An 18,376-nucleotide genomic window follows, 5' to 3' on the forward strand; every position below is an offset into this window, starting at 1 on the left:
CATAAATAAAGGTTTAAAAAGCTTTACGTAGATTATCAAATAATGATAATCTAAAATATCCTGTTTACACACGACCATTACATAATGGTTTACAATACAAATATGTTACATCGAAATCAGTTTCTTGAATGCAGTTTTTACACAATATCATACAAACATGGACTCCAAATCTTGTCCTTATTTTAGTATGCAACAGCGGAAGCTCTTAATATTCACCTGAGAATAAACATGCTTTAAACGTCAACAAAAATGTTGGTGAGTTATAGGTTTAACCTATATATATCAAATCGTAACAATAGACCACAAGATTTCATATTTCAATACACATCCCATACATAGAGATAAAAATCATTCATATGGTGAACACCTGGTAACCGACAATAACAAGATGCATATATAAGAATATCCCCATCATTCCGGGACACCCTTCGGATATGATATAAATTTCGAAGTGCTAAAGCATCCGGTACTTTGGATGGGGTTTGTTAGGCCCAATAGATCTATCTTTAGGATTCGCGTCAATTAGGGTGTCTGTTCCCTAATTCTTAGATTACCAGACTTAATAAAAAGGGGCATATTCGATTTCGATAATTCAACCATAGAATGTAGTTTCACGTACTTGTGTCTATTTTGTAAATCATTTATAAAACCTGCATGTATTCTCATCCCAAAAATATTAGATTTTAAAAGTGGGACTATAACTCACTTTCACAGATTTTTACTTCGTCGGGAAGTAAGACTTGGCCACTGTTGATTCACGAACCTATAACAATATATACATATATATTAAAGTATGTTCAAAATATATTTACAACACTTTTAATATATTTTGATGTTTTAAGTTTATTAAGTCAGCTGTCCTCGTTAGTAACCTATAACTAGTTGTCCACAGTTAGATGTACAGAAATAAATCGATAAATATTATCTTGAATCAATCCACGACCCAGTGTATACGTATCTCAGTATTGATCACAACTCAAACTATATATATTTTGGAATCAACCTCAACCCTGTATAGCTAACTCCAACATTCACATATAGAGTGTCTATGGTTGTTCCGAAATATATATAGATGTGTCGACATGATAGGTCGAAACATTGTATACGTGTCTATGGTATCTCAAGATTACATAATATACAATACAAGTTGATTAAGTTATGGTTGGAATAGATTTGTTACCAATTTTCACGTAGCTAAAATGAGAAAAATTATCCAATCTTGTTTTACCCATAACTTCTTCATTTTAAATTCGTTTTGAGTGAATCAAATTGCTATGATTTCATATTGAACTCTATTTTATGAATCTAAACAGAAAAAGTATAGGTTTATAGTCGGAAAAATAAGTTACAAGTCGTTTTTGTAAAGGTAGTCATTTCAGTCGAAAGAACGACGTCTAGATGACCATTTTAGAAAACATACTTCCACTTTGAGTTTAACCATAATTTTTGGATATAGTTTCATGTTCATAATAAAAATCATTTTCTCAAAATAACAACTTTTAAATCAAAGTTTATCATAGTTTTTAATTAACTAACCCAAAACAGCCCGCGGTGTTACTACGACGGCGTAAATCCGGTTTTACGGTGTTTTTCGTGTTTCCAGGTTTTAAATCATTAAGTTAGCATATCATATAGATATAGAACATGTGTTTAGTTAATTTTAAAAGTCAAGTTAGAAGGATTAACTTTTGTTTGCGAACAAGTTTAGAATTAACTAAACTATGTTCTAGTGATTACAAGTTTAAACCTTCGAATAAGATAGCTTTATATGTATGAATTGAATGATGTTATGAACATCATTACTACCTTAATTTCCTTGGATAAACCTACTGGAAAAGGGAAAAATGGATCTAGCTTCAATGGATCCTTGGATGGCTCGAAGTTCTTGAAGCAGAATCATGACACGAAAACAAGTTCAAGTAAGATCATCACTTGAAATAAGATTGTTATAGTTATAGAAATTGAACCAAAGTTTGAATATGATTATTACCTTGTATTAGAATGATAACCTACTGTAAGAAACAAAGATTTCTTGAGGTTGGATGATCACCTTACAAGATTGGAAGTGAGCTAGCAAACTTGAAAGTATTCTTGATTTTATGAAACTAGAACTTTTGGAATTTATGAAGAACACTTAGAACTTGAAGATAGAACTTGAGAGAGATCAATTAGATGAAGAAAATTGAAGAATGAAAGTGTTTGTAGGTGTTTTTGGTCGTTGGTGTATGGATTAGATATAAAGGATATGTAATTTTGTTTTCATGTAAATAAGTCATGAATGATTACTCATATTTTTGTAATTTTATGAGATATTTCATGCTAGTTGCCAAATGATGGTTCCCACATGTGTTAGGTGACTCACATGGGCTACTAAGAGCTGATCATTGGAGTGTATATACCAATAGTACATACATCTAAAAGCTGTGTATTGTACGAGTACGAATACGGGTGCATACGAGTAGAATTGTTGATGAAACTGAACGAGGATGTAATTGTAAGCATTTTTGTTAAGTAGAAGTATTTTGATAAGTGTATTGAAGTCTTTCAAAAGTGTATAAATACATATTAAAACACTACATGTATATACATTTTAACTGAGTCGTTAAGTCATCGTTAGTCGTTACATGTAAGTGTTGTTTTGAAACCTTTAGGTTAACGATCTTGTTAAATGTTGTTAACCCAATGTTTATAATATCAAATGAGATTTTAAATTATTATATTATCATGATATTATCATGTATGAATATCTCTTAATATGATATATATACATTAAATGTCTTTACAACGATAATCGTTACATATATGTCTCGTTTAAAAATCATTAAGTTAGTAGTCTTGTTTTTACATATGTAGTTCATTGTTAATATACTTTATGATATGTTTTCTTATCATAGTATCATGTTAACTATATATATATATATCCATATATATGTCATCATATAGTTTTTACAAGTTTTAACGTTCGTGAATCACCGATCAACTTGGGTGGTCAATTGTCTATATGAAACATATTTCAATTAATCAAGTCTTAACAAGTTTGATTGCTTAACATGTTGGAAACATTTAATCATGTAAATATCAATCTCAATTAATATATATAAACATGGAAAAGTTCGGGTCACTACAGTACCTACCCGTTAAATAAATTTCGTCCCGAAATTTTAAGCTGTTGAAGGTGTTGACGAATCTTCTGGAAATAGATGCGGGTATTTCTTCTTCATCTAATCTTCACGCTCCCAGGTGAACTCGGGTCCTCTACGAGCATTCCATCGAACCTTAACAATTGGTATCTTGTTTTGCTTATGTCTTTTAACCTCACGATCCATTATTTCGACGGGTTCTTCGATGAATTGAAGTTTTTCGTTGATTTGGATTTCATCTAACGGAATAGTGAGATCTTCTTTAGCAAAACATTTCTTTAAATTCGAGACGTGGAAAGTGTTATGTACAGCCGCGAGTTGTTGAGGTAACTCTAGTCGGTAAGCTACTGGTCCGACACGATCAATAATCTTGAATGGTCCAATATACCTTGGATTTAATTTCCCTCGTTTACCAAATCGAACAACGCCTTTCCAAGGTGCAACTTTAAGCATGACCATCTCTCCAATTTCAAATTCTATATCTTTTCTTTTAATGTCAGCGTAGCTCTTTTGTCGACTTTGGGCGGTTTTCAACCGTTGTTGAATTTGGATGATCTTCTCGGTAGTTTCTTGTATAATCTCCGGACCCGTAATCTGTCTATCCCCCACTTCACTCCAACAAATCGGAGACCTGCACTTTCTACCATAAAGTGCTTCAAACGGCGCCATCTCAATGCTTGAATGGTAGCTGTTGTTGTAGGAAAATTCTGCTAACGGTAGATGTCGATCCCAACTGTTTCCGAAATCAATAACACATGCTCGTAGCATGTCTTCAAGCGTTTGTATCGTCCTTTCGCTCTGCCCATCAGTTTGTGGATGATAGGCAGTACTCATGTCTAGACGAGTTCCTAATGCTTGCTGTAATGTCTGCCAGAATCTTGAAATAAATCTGCCATCCCTATCAGAGATAATAGAGATTGGTATTCCATGTCTGGAGACGACTTCCTTCAAATACAGTCGTGCTAACTTCTCCATCTTGTCATCTTCTCTTATTGGTAGGAAGTGTGCTGATTTGGTGAGACGATCAACTATTACCCAAATAGTATCAAAACCACTTGCAGTCCTTGGCAATTTAGTGATGAAATCCATGGTAATGTTTTCCCATTTCCATTCCGGGATTTCGGGTTGTTGAAGTAGACCTGATGGTTTTTGATGCTCAGCTTTGACCTTAGAACACGTCAAACATTCTCCTACGTATTTAGCAACATCGGCTTTCATACTCGGCCACCAAAAATGTTTCTTGAGATCCTTGTACATCTTCCCCGTTCCAGGATGTATTGAGTATCTGGTTTTATGAGCTTCTCTAAGTACCATTTCTCTCATATCTCCAAATTTTGGTACCCAAATCCTTTCAGCCCTATACCGGGTTCCGTCTTCCCGAATATTAAGATGCTTCTCCGATCCTTTGGGTATTTCATCCTTTAAATTTCCCTCTTTTAAAACTCCTTGTTGCGCCTCCTTTATTTGAGTAGTAATGTTATTATGAATCATTATATTCATAGATTTTACTCGAATGGGTTCTCTGTCCTTCCTGCTCAAGGCATCGGCTACCACATTTGCCTTCCCCGGGTGGTAACGAATCTCAAAGTCGTAATCATTCAATAATTCAATCCACCTACGCTGCCTCATATTCAGTTGTTTCTGATTAAATATGTGTTGAAGACTTTTGTGGTCGGTATATATAATACTTTTGACCCCATATAAGTAGTGCCTCCAAGTCTTTAATGCAAAAACAACCGCGCCTAATTCCAAATCATGCGTCGTATAATTTTGTTCGTGAATCTTCAATTGTCTAGACGCATAAGCAATCACCTTCGTTCGTTGCATTAATACACAACCGAGACCTTGCTTTGATGCATCACAATAAATCACAAAATCATCATTCCCTTCAGGCAATGACAATATAGGTGCCGTAGTTAGCTTTTTCTTCAATAACTGAAACGCTTTCTCTTGTTCATCATTCCATTCAAATTTCTTCCCTTTATGCGTTAATGCAGTCAAGGGTTTTGCTATTCTGGAAAAGTCTTGGATGAACCTTCTGTAGTAACCAGCTAGTCCTAAAAACTGGCGTATGTGTTTCGGAGTTTTCGGGGTTTCCCACTTTTCAACAGTTTCTATCTTTGTCGGATCCACCTTAATACCTTCTTTGTTCACTATGTGACCGAGAAATTGAACTTCTTCCAACCAAAATGCACACTTTGAAAACTTAGCGTACAATTCTTCCTTCCTCAATACTTCTAACACCTTTCTCAAATGTTCACCGTGTTCTTGGTCATTCTTTGAGTAAATAAGTATGTCATCAATGAAAACAATGACAAACTTGTCAAGGTATGGTCCACACACTAGGTTCATAAGGTCCATGAACACAGCTGGTGCATTAGTTAAACCAAACGGCATGACCATAAACTCGTAATGACCGTAACGTGTTCTGAAAGCAGTCTTTGGAATATCATCTTCTTTCACCCGCATTTGATGATACCCGGAACGTAAGTCAATCTTTGAATAAACAGACGAGCCTTGTAGTTGATCAAATAAGTCATCGATTCTCGGTAGTGGGTAGCGGTTCTTGATGGTAAGTTTGTTCAACTCTCAGTAGTCGATACACAACCTGAATGTACCATCTTTCTTCTTGACAAACAAAACAGGAGCTCCCCACGGTGATGTGCTTGGTCGAATGAAACCACGCTCTAAAAGTTCTTGTAATTGGCTTTGCAGTTCTTTCATCTCGCTGGGTGCGAGTCTGTAAGGAGCACGAGCTATTGGTGCAGCTCCTGGTACAAGATCTATTTGAAATTCAACGGATCGATGTGGGGGTAATCCCGGTAATTCTTTCGGAAATACATCGGGAAATTCTTTTGCAATGGGAACATCATTGATGCTCTTTTCTTCAGTTTGTACTTTCTCGACGTGTGCTAGAACAGCATAGCAACCTTTTCTTATTAGTTTTTGTGCCTTCAAATTACTAATAAGATGTAGCTTCGTGTTGCCCTTTTCTCCGTACACCATTAAGGGTTTTCCTTTTTCTCGTATAATGCGAATTGCATTTTTGTAACAAACGATCTCCGCTTTCACTTCTTTCAACCAGTCCATACCGATTATCACATCAAAACTCCCTAACTCTACTGGTATCAAATCAATCTTAAATGTTTCGCTAACCAGTTTAATTTCTCGATTCCGACATATATTATCTGCTGAAATTAATTTACCATTTGCTAATTCGAGTAAAAATTTACTATCCAAAGGCGTCAATGGACAACTTAATTTAGCACAAAAATCTCTACTCATATAGCTTCTATCCGCACCTGAATCAAATAAAACGTAAGCAGATTTATTGTCAATAAGAAACGTACCCTTAACAAGCTCCGGGTCTTCCTGTGCCTCTACCGCATTAATATTGAAAACTCTTCCACGGCCTTGTCCATTCGTGTTCTCCTGGTTCGGGCAATTTCTAATAATGTGGCCTGGTTTTCCACATTTATAACAAACTACATTGGCATAACTTGCTCCGACACTACTTGCTCCGCCATTACTCGTTCCGACACCATTTGTTCCTTTCGTTCTATTAACCCCTGGTCCGTAGACCTCACACTTCGCCGCGCTATGACCATTTCTTTTACACTTGTTGCAAAATTTGGTGCAGAACCCCGAGTGATTCTTTTCACACCTTTGGCATAGCTGCTTCTGATTGTTGTTGTTGTTGCAGTTATTATTGTTGTTGGGATGATTGTTGTAGTTGCTGTTGTTGTTGTTGTTGTTGTTGTTGGGCCGTTTGTTGTAGTTGCGATTGATCTTGCGATTGTTGGGATAATTGTTGCGATTATTGTTGTAATTGCTGTTGTTGTTGTATTGGTGATTCTTATCACCGTTTTCCTCCCACTTTCTTTTGACTTGCTTCACATTGGCCTCTTCAGCAGTCTGTTCTTTAATTCTTTCTTCAATCTGGTTCACTAGTTTGTGAGCCATTCTACATGCCTGTTGTATGGAGGCGGGCTCGTGTGAACTTATATCTTCTTGGATTCTTTCCGGTAATCCTTTCACAAACGCGTCGATCTTCTCTTCCTCATCTTCGAATGCTCCCGGACACAATAGGCACAATTCTGTGAATCGTATTTCGTACGTGGTAATATCAAATCCTTGGGTTCGTAACCCTCTAAGTTCTGTCTTGAGCTTATTGACCTCGGTTCTGGGACGGTACTTCTCGTTCATCAAGTGCTTGAATGCTGACCACGGTAGTGCGTACACATCATCTTGTCCCACTTGCTCTAGATAGGTATTCCACCATGTTAACGCAGAACCTGTGAAGGTATGCGTAGCGTACTTCACTTTATCCTCTTCAGTACACTTACTTATGGCAAACACCGATTCAACCTTCTCGGTCCACCGTTTCAATCCGATCGGTCCTTCGGTTCCATCAAATTCCAAAGGTTTGCAGGCAGTGAATTCTTTGTTGGTGCATCCTACACGATTTCCTGTACTGCTAGATCCAAGGTTATTGTTGGTATGTAGCGCAGCCTGTACTGCGGCTATGTTTGAAGCTAGAAAAGTACGGAATTCCTCTTCATTCATATTCACGGTGTGTCGAGTAGTCGGTGCCATTTCCTTCAAAATAGTTAAATGGAACAAGTTAATCATACAGAATATTAAGAGTAGTTAATAGTATTTCGTAGCATAATATGAACTCATTTATAAAAGCTTTTTCTTCATATTAGCGTTTTATAAGTTTAAATTCGGGTAGTACCTACCCGTTAAGTTCATACTTAGTAGCTAATATACAATTCAACTACTACAATTCTATATGAAAAACTGATTGTAATAATATTTCGCGTTCAAACTTTTATACAATATTTTACAAACTTACAATACCGCTTATTTTACATAAAGCATGAAATATAGCACACAATAACTTTGATACAAGATAGTTGTGAAGACAATTCTAGCTAGTACACAAGTCGTTCAGCAAAGGCAATAAAGACACGTAATTCATACGTCCAGAAACAAGTCATGCATTCTGGTTTTACTAGGACTACTTCCCATCCTTGGTCTTGTGCAACATAACCGTTATGGTCGTTGATAAGACAGCGTGTTGTAACGTCATCAAAGGAACGAGGGTTACGTAATGTCCAACAGTCCCGTAATAATCTAAAAACCTCATTTCTTACCCCAATTACCGACTCCGTCACTTGTGGAAACATTTTGTTTAATAGTTGTAGCCCGATGTTCTTGTTCTCACTTTGGTGAGAAGCGAACATTACTAATCCGTAAGCATAACATGCTTCTTTATGTTGCATGTTAGCCGCTTTTTCTAAATCACGAAGTCCAATATTCGGATATATTGAGTCAAAATAATTTCTTAACCCGTTGCGTAAAATAGCATTTGGGTTCCCCGCAATATATGCGTCAAAGTAAACACATCGTAACTTATGGGTTTCCCAATGTGATATCCCCCATCTTTCAAACGAAAGTCTCTTATAAACCAAGACATTCTTGGAACATTCTTCGAATGTCTTACAAACTGATCTCGCCTTAAATAGTTGTGCCGAAGAATTCTGGCCGACTCTAGACAAGATTTCATCAATCATGTCTCCGGGTAGGTCTCTTAAAATATTGGGTTGTCTATCCATTTTGTGTTTTTAAACTGTAAAATAGACAAGAGTTAGTTTCATAAAAAAATACTTATTAATACAAGCAATTTTTACATATATCATAAAGCATAAGAACACTATATTACATATATTACACCACACGAATACAACTATCTTATTCCGACTCGCTCGTTTCTTCTTCTTCAGTTTTGGTTCGTTTTGACAAGTTTCTAGGGATATATGATGTTCCCCTAATACGAGCCGTCGTTGTCCACATTGGTTTAGAAAAACCTGGTGGTTTAGAGGTTCCCGGGTCATTGTTACAACTTAAGGACTTCGGGGGTTGACGATACATATAAAGTTCATCGGGGTTGGAATTAGATTTCTCTATTTTTATGCCCTTTCCCTTATTATTTTCTTTTGACTTTTTAAATTCAGTTGGGGTAATTTCTATAACATCATCGGAATTCTCGTCGGAATCCGATTCATCGGAGAATTGGTAATCCTCCCAATATTTTGCTTCCTTGGCGGAAACACCATTGACCATAATTAACTTTGGTCGGTTGGTTGAGGATTTTCTTTTACTTAACCGTTTTATTATTTCCCCCACCGGTTCTATTTCTTCATCCGGTTCCGATTCTTCTTCCGGTTCCGATTCTTCTTCCGGTTCCGACTCTTCTTCCGGTTCCTCTTCGGGAACTTGTGAATCAGTCCACAAATCATTCCAATTTACATTTGACTCTTCATTATTATTAGGTGAGTCAATGGGACTTGTTCTAGAGGTAGACATCTATCACATAATATCAAACACGTTAAGAGATTAATATATCACATAATATTCATATGTTAAAAATATATAGTTTCCAACAAAAATGTTAAGCAATCATTTTTAAAGAAAACACGGTCGAAGTCCAGACTCACTAATGCATCCTAACAAACTCGATAAGACACACTAATGCAAATTTTCTGGTTCTCTAAGACCAACGCTCGGATACCAACTGAAATGTCCCGTTCTTATTGATTAAAAACGTTCCATATTAATTGATTTCGTTGCGAGGTTTTGACCTCTATATGAGACGTTTTTCAAAGACTGCATTCATTTTTAAAACAAACCATAACCTTTATTTCATAAATAAAGGTTTAAAAAGCTTTACGTAGATTATCAAATAATGATAATCTAAAATATCCTGTTTACACACGACCATTACATAATGGTTTACAATACAAATATGTTACATCGAAATCAGTTTCTTGAATGCAGTTTTTACACAATATCATACAAACATGGACTCCAAATCTTGTCCTTATTTTAGTATGCAACAGCGGAAGCTCTTAATATTCACCTGAGAATAAACATGCTTTAAACGTCAACAAAAATGTTGGTGAGTTATAGGTTTAACCTATATATATCAAATCGTAACAATAGACCACAAGATTTCATATTTCAATACACATCCCATACATAGAGATAAAAATCATTCATATGGTGAACACCTGGTAACCGACAATAACAAGATGCATATATAAGAATATCCCCATCATTCCGGGACACCCTTCGGATATGATATAAATTTCGAAGTGCTAAAGCATCCGGTACTTTGGATGGGGTTTGTTAGGCCCAATAGATCTATCTTTAGGATTCGCGTCAATTAGGGTGTCTGTTCCCTAATTCTTAGATTACCAGACTTAATAAAAAGGGGCATATTCGATTTCGATAATTCAACCATAGAATGTAGTTTCAAGTACTTGTGTCTATTTTGTAAATCATTTATAAAACCTGCATGTATTCTCATCCCAAAAATATTAGATTTTAAAAGTGGGACTATAACTCACTTTCACAGATTTTTACTTCGTCGGGAAGTAAGACTTGGCCACTGTTGATTCACGAACCTATAACAATATATACATATATATTAAAGTATGTTCAAAATATATTTACAACACTTTTAATATATTTTGATGTTTTAAGTTTATTAAGTCAGCTGTCCTCGTTAGTAACCTATAACTAGTTGTCCACAGTTAGATGTACAGAAATAAATCGATAAATATTATCTTGAATCAATCCACGACCCAGTGTATACGTATCTCAGTATTGATCACAACTCAAACTATATATATTTTGGAATCAACCTCAACCCTGTATAGCTAACTCCAACATTCACATATAGAGTGTCTATGGTTGTTCCGAAATATATATAGATGTGTCGACATGATAGGTCGAAACATTGTATACGTGTCTATGGTATCTCAAGATTACATAATATACAATACAAGTTGATTAAGTTATGGTTGGAATAGATTTGTTACCAATTTTCACGTAGCTAAAATGAGAAAAATTATCCAATCTTGTTTTACCCATAACTTCTTCATTTTAAATTCGTTTTGAGTGAATCAAATTGCTATGATTTCATATTGAACTCTATTTTATGAATCTAAACAGAAAAAGTATAGGTTTATAGTCGGAAAAATAAGTTACAAGTCGTTTTTGTAAAGGTAGTCATTTCAGTCGAAAGAACGACGTCTAGATGACCATTTTAGAAAACATACTTCCACTTTGAGTTTAACCATAATTTTTTGATATAGTTTCATGTTCATAATAAAAATCATTTTCTCAGAATAACAACTTTTAAATCAAAGTTTATCATAGTTTTTAATTAACTAACCCAAAACAGCCCGCGGTGTTACTACGACGGCGTAAATCCGGTTTTACGGTGTTTTTCGTGTTTCCAGGTTTTAAATCATTAAGTTAGCATATCATATAGATATAGAACATGTGTTTAGTTGATTTTAAAAGTCAAGTTAGAAGGATTAACTTTTGTTTGCGAACAAGTTTAGAATTAACTAAACTATGTTCTAGTGATTACAAGTTTAAACCTTCGAATAAGATAGCTTTATATGTATGAATCGAATGATGTTATGAACATCATTACTACCTTAATTTCCTTGGATAAACCTACTGGAAAAGAGAAAAATGGATCTAGCTTCAATGGATCCTTGGATGGCTCGAAGTTCTTGAAGCAGAATCATGACACGAAAACAAGTTCAAGTAAGATCATCACTTGAAATAAGATTGTTATAGTTATAGAAATTGAACCAAAGTTTGAATATGATTATTACCTTGTATTAGAATGATAACCTACTGTAAGAAACAAAGATTTCTTGAGGTTGGATGATCACCTTACAAGATTGGAAGTGAGCTAGCAAACTTGAAAGTATTCTTGATTTTATGAAACTAGAACTTTTGGAATTTATGAAGAACACTTAGAACTTGAAGATAGAACTTGAGAGAGATCAATTAGATGAAGAAAATTGAAGAATGAAAGTGTTTGTAGGTGTTTTTGGTCGTTGGTGTATGGATTAGATATAAAGGATATGTAATTTTGTTTTCATGTAAATAAGTCATGAATGATTACTCATATTTTTGTAATTTTATGAGATATTTCATGCTAGTTGCCAAATGATGGTTCCCACATGTGTTAGGTGACTCACATGGGCTGCTAAGAGCTAATCATTGGAGTGTATATACCAATAGTACATACATCTAAAAGCTGTGTATTGTACGAGTACGAATACGGGTGCATACGAGTAGAATTGTTGATGAAACTGAACGAGGATGTAATTGTAAGCATTTTTGTTAAGTAGAAGTATTTTGATAAGTGTATTGAAGTCTTTCAAAAGTGTATAAATACATATTAAAACACTACATGTATATACATTTTAACTGAGTCGTTAAGTCATCGTTAGTCGTTACATGTAAGTGTTGTTTTGAAACCTTTAGGTTAACGATCTTGTTAAATGTTGTTAACCCAATGTTTATAATATCAAATGAGATTTTAAATTATTATATTATCATGATATTATCATGTATGAATATCTCTTAATATGATATATATACATTAAATGTCTTTACAACGATAATCGTTACATATATGTCTCGTTTAAAAATCATTAAGTTAGTAGTCTTGTTTTTACATATGTAGTTCATTGTTAATATACTTTATGATATGTTTTCTTATCATAGTATCATGTTAACTATATATATATATATATATATCCATATATATGTCATCATATAGTTTTTACAAGTTTTAACGTTCGTGAATCACCGATCAACTTGGGTGGTCAATTGTCTATATGAAACATATTTCAATTAATCAAGTCTTAACAAGTTTGATTGCTTAACATGTTGGAAACATTTAATCATGTAAATATCAATCTCAATTAATATATATAAACATGGAAAAGTTCGGGTCACTACACGGGTGAGGGTTACAAAATGTCGTGGGTCAAATGGGATTCTATACTCTTGTCTTATATGGATTGGGGCTTAAATATTGGGTCATTGAAGGTAAACAATTGGGCTCTTTTGGGAAAATGGTGGCGGAGGTTCTGTACCAAAATCGATGCTTTTGGGCTAAAAATAATCAAAAGTATTTATGGGCGGGGGTGGGGTGGGGGTGGGTTGGATAACTCAAATCACAATCGGATTGGAATTGGACACTCTCCATGGAAAGATATTATTAGGACCGGGAAAGATATAACTAAATGTGGCTTTAATTTTAACAATAATTTTTCAAGAACTATTGGTGAAGGCAGGAATATTTTGTTTTGGGAGGATCAATGGATTGGAGACCAATTCTTTAAAGATAAATATCCGAGAATTTACAGGTTGGAAGAGGTCAAAAACGACAAAGTTTGTGATAGGGTTTCATGGGTTAACTCGTCACCGATTATGAAATGGCAATGGAGGAGGTTACAACGCGACATTAATGATGATGAATTAAACTCTATGGTCCAGGACATAGCATGCTCGATTCACAACGATAATGCAAATGATGGATGGAAGTGGTCAGTTAGTGGTGATGGCAAATTTTATACCAAGGAACTAACTGCTATACATGATAAAAAGCTTCATGGGCAGATCACAGGCGTAAAGGAAACAGTTGGTAATAGGCTGCTACCTCAATCACTCGGCATCTTTGTATGGCGGGCTAAACGTAGAAGACTACCGGTAAGAGTGGAACTTGATAATCGAGGTATAGACTTACATACGGTTCGACGCCCCATGTGTGATGAGGATGTGGAATCAACCGATCATGCTTTAGTCCTTTGCAAACATGCGTTCAAGGTTTGGGAAAGAGTTTACCATTGGTGGGGTCTAGGGAACTTTTCATCTACAAGTGTAAGCGACTTGTTCAACGGAGAATGTAACAATGCAAGAGGGTTGAATGGAAACACTCTATGGCAAGCTGTCGAATGGGTATGAGGATATTTAATATGGAAGAACCGTAACCAAAATGTTTTCCATAATACTTCACGTCCGAGCTCTACTCTCTTAATTGACATTCAAATGAAAAGCTATGAATGGATTCAAAAGAGGGGGGAAAGTTAAACAGCGGGTGGCATCAATGGTTGAAAAATCCGGCTTCTTTAGGAAGTAATGGGGGCGTTCGAGCAAGAGTGGGATAAGGGGATTGGAATCACTTAAGGTTAATGTATATATATGTATGTAGATTAATGTTTATATTCTGTGATATAGTTGTGTAATTGATAGGCAAACTGCCACTGTATCTTTTTCGTTGATATATATATATATATATATATATATATATATATATATATATATATATATATATATATATATATATATATATATATATATATATATATATATCTTTTCAACGAAAAAAAGATAGTAAGGTGGTTAACAATTTTAAAATAGTTGGAGAATAATAATAATAATAATAATAATAATAGTAATAATAACAAAAATAATTTTATAACAACAACCTTTAAAGTTATTGTTAACAAGCTTGTACATACCAATTAGTACTCCTATTAATTTCTTGATGACAATATCTTAAATTTTGTACAATTACTAGGGGTAAAGCCCGTGCGTTGCACGAATTTTTCTTTTCATTTTAATATTTACGTATTTATTAGGTTGTTTGGGTACTACTAAGAGTGTTCAAATTATATATTCACATATAATCGTTCTGAAAAACATATAAATTTTGCTTATCATATAGTCATATTCTATCATTTATCATATACATTAATACCCAATGATTTGTGTCTTTTTGTTCAACCGTAAAATGTTGTTTGCATTTGAAATGACCCGTCCTAATCCATCCAGACGAAGTCCATATCGATTATAAACGATTCACAACAGTTGATTACATCGCGAGGTACTTGACCTCTATATGATACATTTTACAAACATTGCATTCGTTTTTTTAAAAGACAAATCTTTCATTACATCGAAAGTTGACGGCATGCATACCATTTCATTATACATCTAACTATAATTGACTTAATTATAATCTTGATGAACTCAACGACTCAAATGAAACGTCTTTTGAAATATGCCATGAATGACTCCAAGTAATGTCTCTAATATGAGCTAATGCACAGCGGAAGATTTCTTTCATACCTGAGAATAAACATGCTTTAAAGTGTCAACCAAAAGGTTGGTGAGTTCATTAGTTTAACATAAATAATTTCATAATTTTAATAGACCACAAGATTTCATATTTCCATTTCTCGTAAACATACGTCCCATGCATAGAGACAAAAATATCATTCATATGGATTGAACACCTGGTAACCGACATTCACAATTTGTATATAAGAATATCCCCATCATTCCGGGATCCTCCTTCGGACATGATATAAATTTCGAAGTACTAAAGCATCCGGTACTTTGGATGGGGCTTGTTGGGCCCGATAGATCTATCTTTAGAGTTCGCGTCAATTAGGGTGTCTGTTACCTAATTCTTAGATTACCAGACTTAATAAGAAGGGGGCATATTCAGTTTCGATCATTCAACCATAGAACGTAATTTCAATTACTTGTGTCTATTTCGTAAAACAGTTATAAAAGTTGCGCATGTATTCTCAGCCCAAAAATATAAAGGGTAAAAAGGTAAATGAAACTCACCTAATGTATTTTGTAGTAAAAATACATATGACTATATTGAACAACTGAACAATGCAAGGTTGGCCTCGGATTCACGAACCTATATCATTTGTATATATATTAAAACGTATTCTTGTAATCGAACAATTATATATATATATATATATATATATATATATATATATATATATATATATATATATATATATATATATATATATATATATATATATTAATTATTAATGATATAATTTTTATATTAGAAACTTATGTATTTTGTCATTAATATATATATATTCATTTTTATATATGAAAATATAGATTTTTGTTAAGTTACATATATTGAATATCTTATTTATATACTTTATTTATATGTAATATAACTTAAATTTTATGTTATACATCTATTATGTGTGTGTATATATATATATATATATATATATATATATATATATATATATATATATATATATAAAATGATTTTTTTAAATTCGTTTTGTTATATTAGTATATTTATAAATATATGTTTAGTTCTTTATATAGAACCGATAGTTTGTTATACGTAAATATTTTTATAAGTAATGTTCGTAATAATAATATTAATGATAATAAATTAATACTAATACTATACTAATACTAGTGAAAATAATAATAACTGGTATTATTTTCATAATAATAATAATAATAAAGATTACACTACATATAATTATGCTAATAACACTAATACTTATAATACTTATAACAAATGAATAATAATAATAATAATAATAACAATAATAGGAATAATAATAACAATAATAAAAGTAAAGGAAATAACAAAGTATACCCTTTTAAACTCCGTCCTAAAAATAATTGCTTCAAAGGAGACTCGAACCCGAGACCACTCGTTACCCCATCAATACCCAAGACCACTCTTCCAATCATGTTTTTCTGAAATTCTACCCAAAAAATATAAATATAACTCGTTTTATATTTCTGTTTCTTCCTCACCTCCTTCTTCTTCTATTACACGATCGAGACTTAATACCCATCAATCTTTTAGTTGTTTATTTAATCTTAAGATGTTTAAACAAAAGATAATCGTTCACAAGTAGGATAATGAAGTAATAAACGCAAAAAAAAAAAAAAAAAAAAAAAAAAAAAACAGCGACTGCTGTTCGAATAAAGAAAAAAAAAATTGATTTCTAGATTTGCAATGTTTTAGGCAGAAGTTATAAAACGAAATTAGTTTTAATTCACCTTTTGAAACTATTGGGATCGTTAATTTCCGGTAATTCTCAACAACAAACTCAAATTTCTGCAAGAACAATTTTGTTGACCTTTATTTTCAAAACTTTGACCTTGAAATTCGAAGTGGTTATGAGGAGTTGGAAGTTGAGATTTTGCAAGTAGTCTGAGAGATGGATTCCTAACAACATTGCTTTTAAAGATTTTGCAAATTCATTCAAAATTGGATTATGAATAAAAAGTGATTATTCAGAGTGTTTTCGAGCTGTGAAAAAAAAATCAATTAATTGAAACAGATAGGAATGGATACATACTGCAAAAATCGATATAGCTGCTGGAGAAATCGAATGTATATGTATAAGAAAGAGATGATTGATAAATTAGTATGTGTGTCGACATATACACACGAGCAAATAGAACTCAGAGAAAAAAGATAAAAAAAATATGCTGTGTAGTACCCGTGAAATCTGTTTCCATATATATTATATTTATATTTTTTTTTTTATAAAGATTAATAATTATATTAAATATAATAATATATTAATATTAATAACACTATTAATATTATTAGTAATGATAAAAATGCTACTAATAATAATAATAGCAACAATAATAATAATTTATAATAATGATAATAGTTATTGATAATAGTAATAATACCTAATAATAATGCTAATATTAATCATAATAACTACAATTATAATTTTACTACTGATTATAATGATATTAACAATGATAATAATAATATTATTATTAATTTTATTAATAACACCACTTATATTAATTTAATATTATTAATGATAATAATAATGTTACTACAACTTATACATATCCTATTTTATTTATATTAAAACTTATAATATTAGTAATACAAATAATAATACTAATATTAATATTAATACTAATGATGAGAGTAATACTAATAATATTGATATTGATATAACAATTTATATTTATCAAATCTAATAACTATATATTATGTATTGAATTAATAATATTCACAATACTAATATCAATGTTAATAATGAAAGTAATTTTCATTAATATAATAACTATGTCTTAACTTGTAATTAAAATTAATATAATAATATTACATTTTATTAATTATGTAATACATAATAGTAACATACATTTAGTATTAGATATTTTTATATTTTAATATATTAGAATATAAATATAATCGTCGTCATATTTAGAAAATCATTTATGTATATATTCGTTACAATAGTTAGTTATATCCTATTTTTACATTTTTAATTCTATTGTTTAGAATATATTTTTTTTTTTTTGACTTCAACTTATTATATATACCTACGTTTATATATATAAGGATACATATTTAATTATAAGTAATTGTTCGTGAATCGTCGGTAATAGTCAATGGGTAATTGATTACAAATAAAAAATTCAAAATTTTGATACTCAATTTTACAGACTTTGCTTATCGTGTCGAAATCATATAAAGGTTAAGTTTAAATTTGGTCGGAAATTCCCGGGTCATCACAGTA

The 18,376-nt window shown here is 32.5% G+C and overlaps 1 protein-coding gene across 1 annotated transcript; it reads left to right on the forward strand.

Annotated features, from left to right (window-relative positions):
* Positions 1 to 12,998: 12,998 nt before the first annotated feature.
* LOC139849237 (uncharacterized) lies at positions 12,999 to 13,988 on the forward strand. The gene has a single exon (XM_071838897.1). The coding sequence runs from the start codon at positions 12,999 to 13,001 to the stop codon at positions 13,986 to 13,988; it is 990 nt and encodes a 329-aa protein (XP_071694998.1).
* The last annotated feature ends 4,388 nt before the right edge of the window (positions 13,989 to 18,376 follow it).

This window comes from Rutidosis leptorrhynchoides, chromosome 5 (genome assembly GCF_046630445.1).
Source record: "Rutidosis leptorrhynchoides isolate AG116_Rl617_1_P2 chromosome 5, CSIRO_AGI_Rlap_v1, whole genome shotgun sequence".
Lineage (NCBI taxonomy): Eukaryota > Viridiplantae > Streptophyta > Magnoliopsida > Asterales > Asteraceae > Rutidosis > Rutidosis leptorrhynchoides.

Excerpts from the sequence above, each read along its gene's own strand:
- LOC139849237 (XM_071838897.1), top strand. The coding sequence starts at position 12,999 with ATGTCGTGGGTCAAATGGGATTCTATACTCTTGTCTTATATGGATTGG.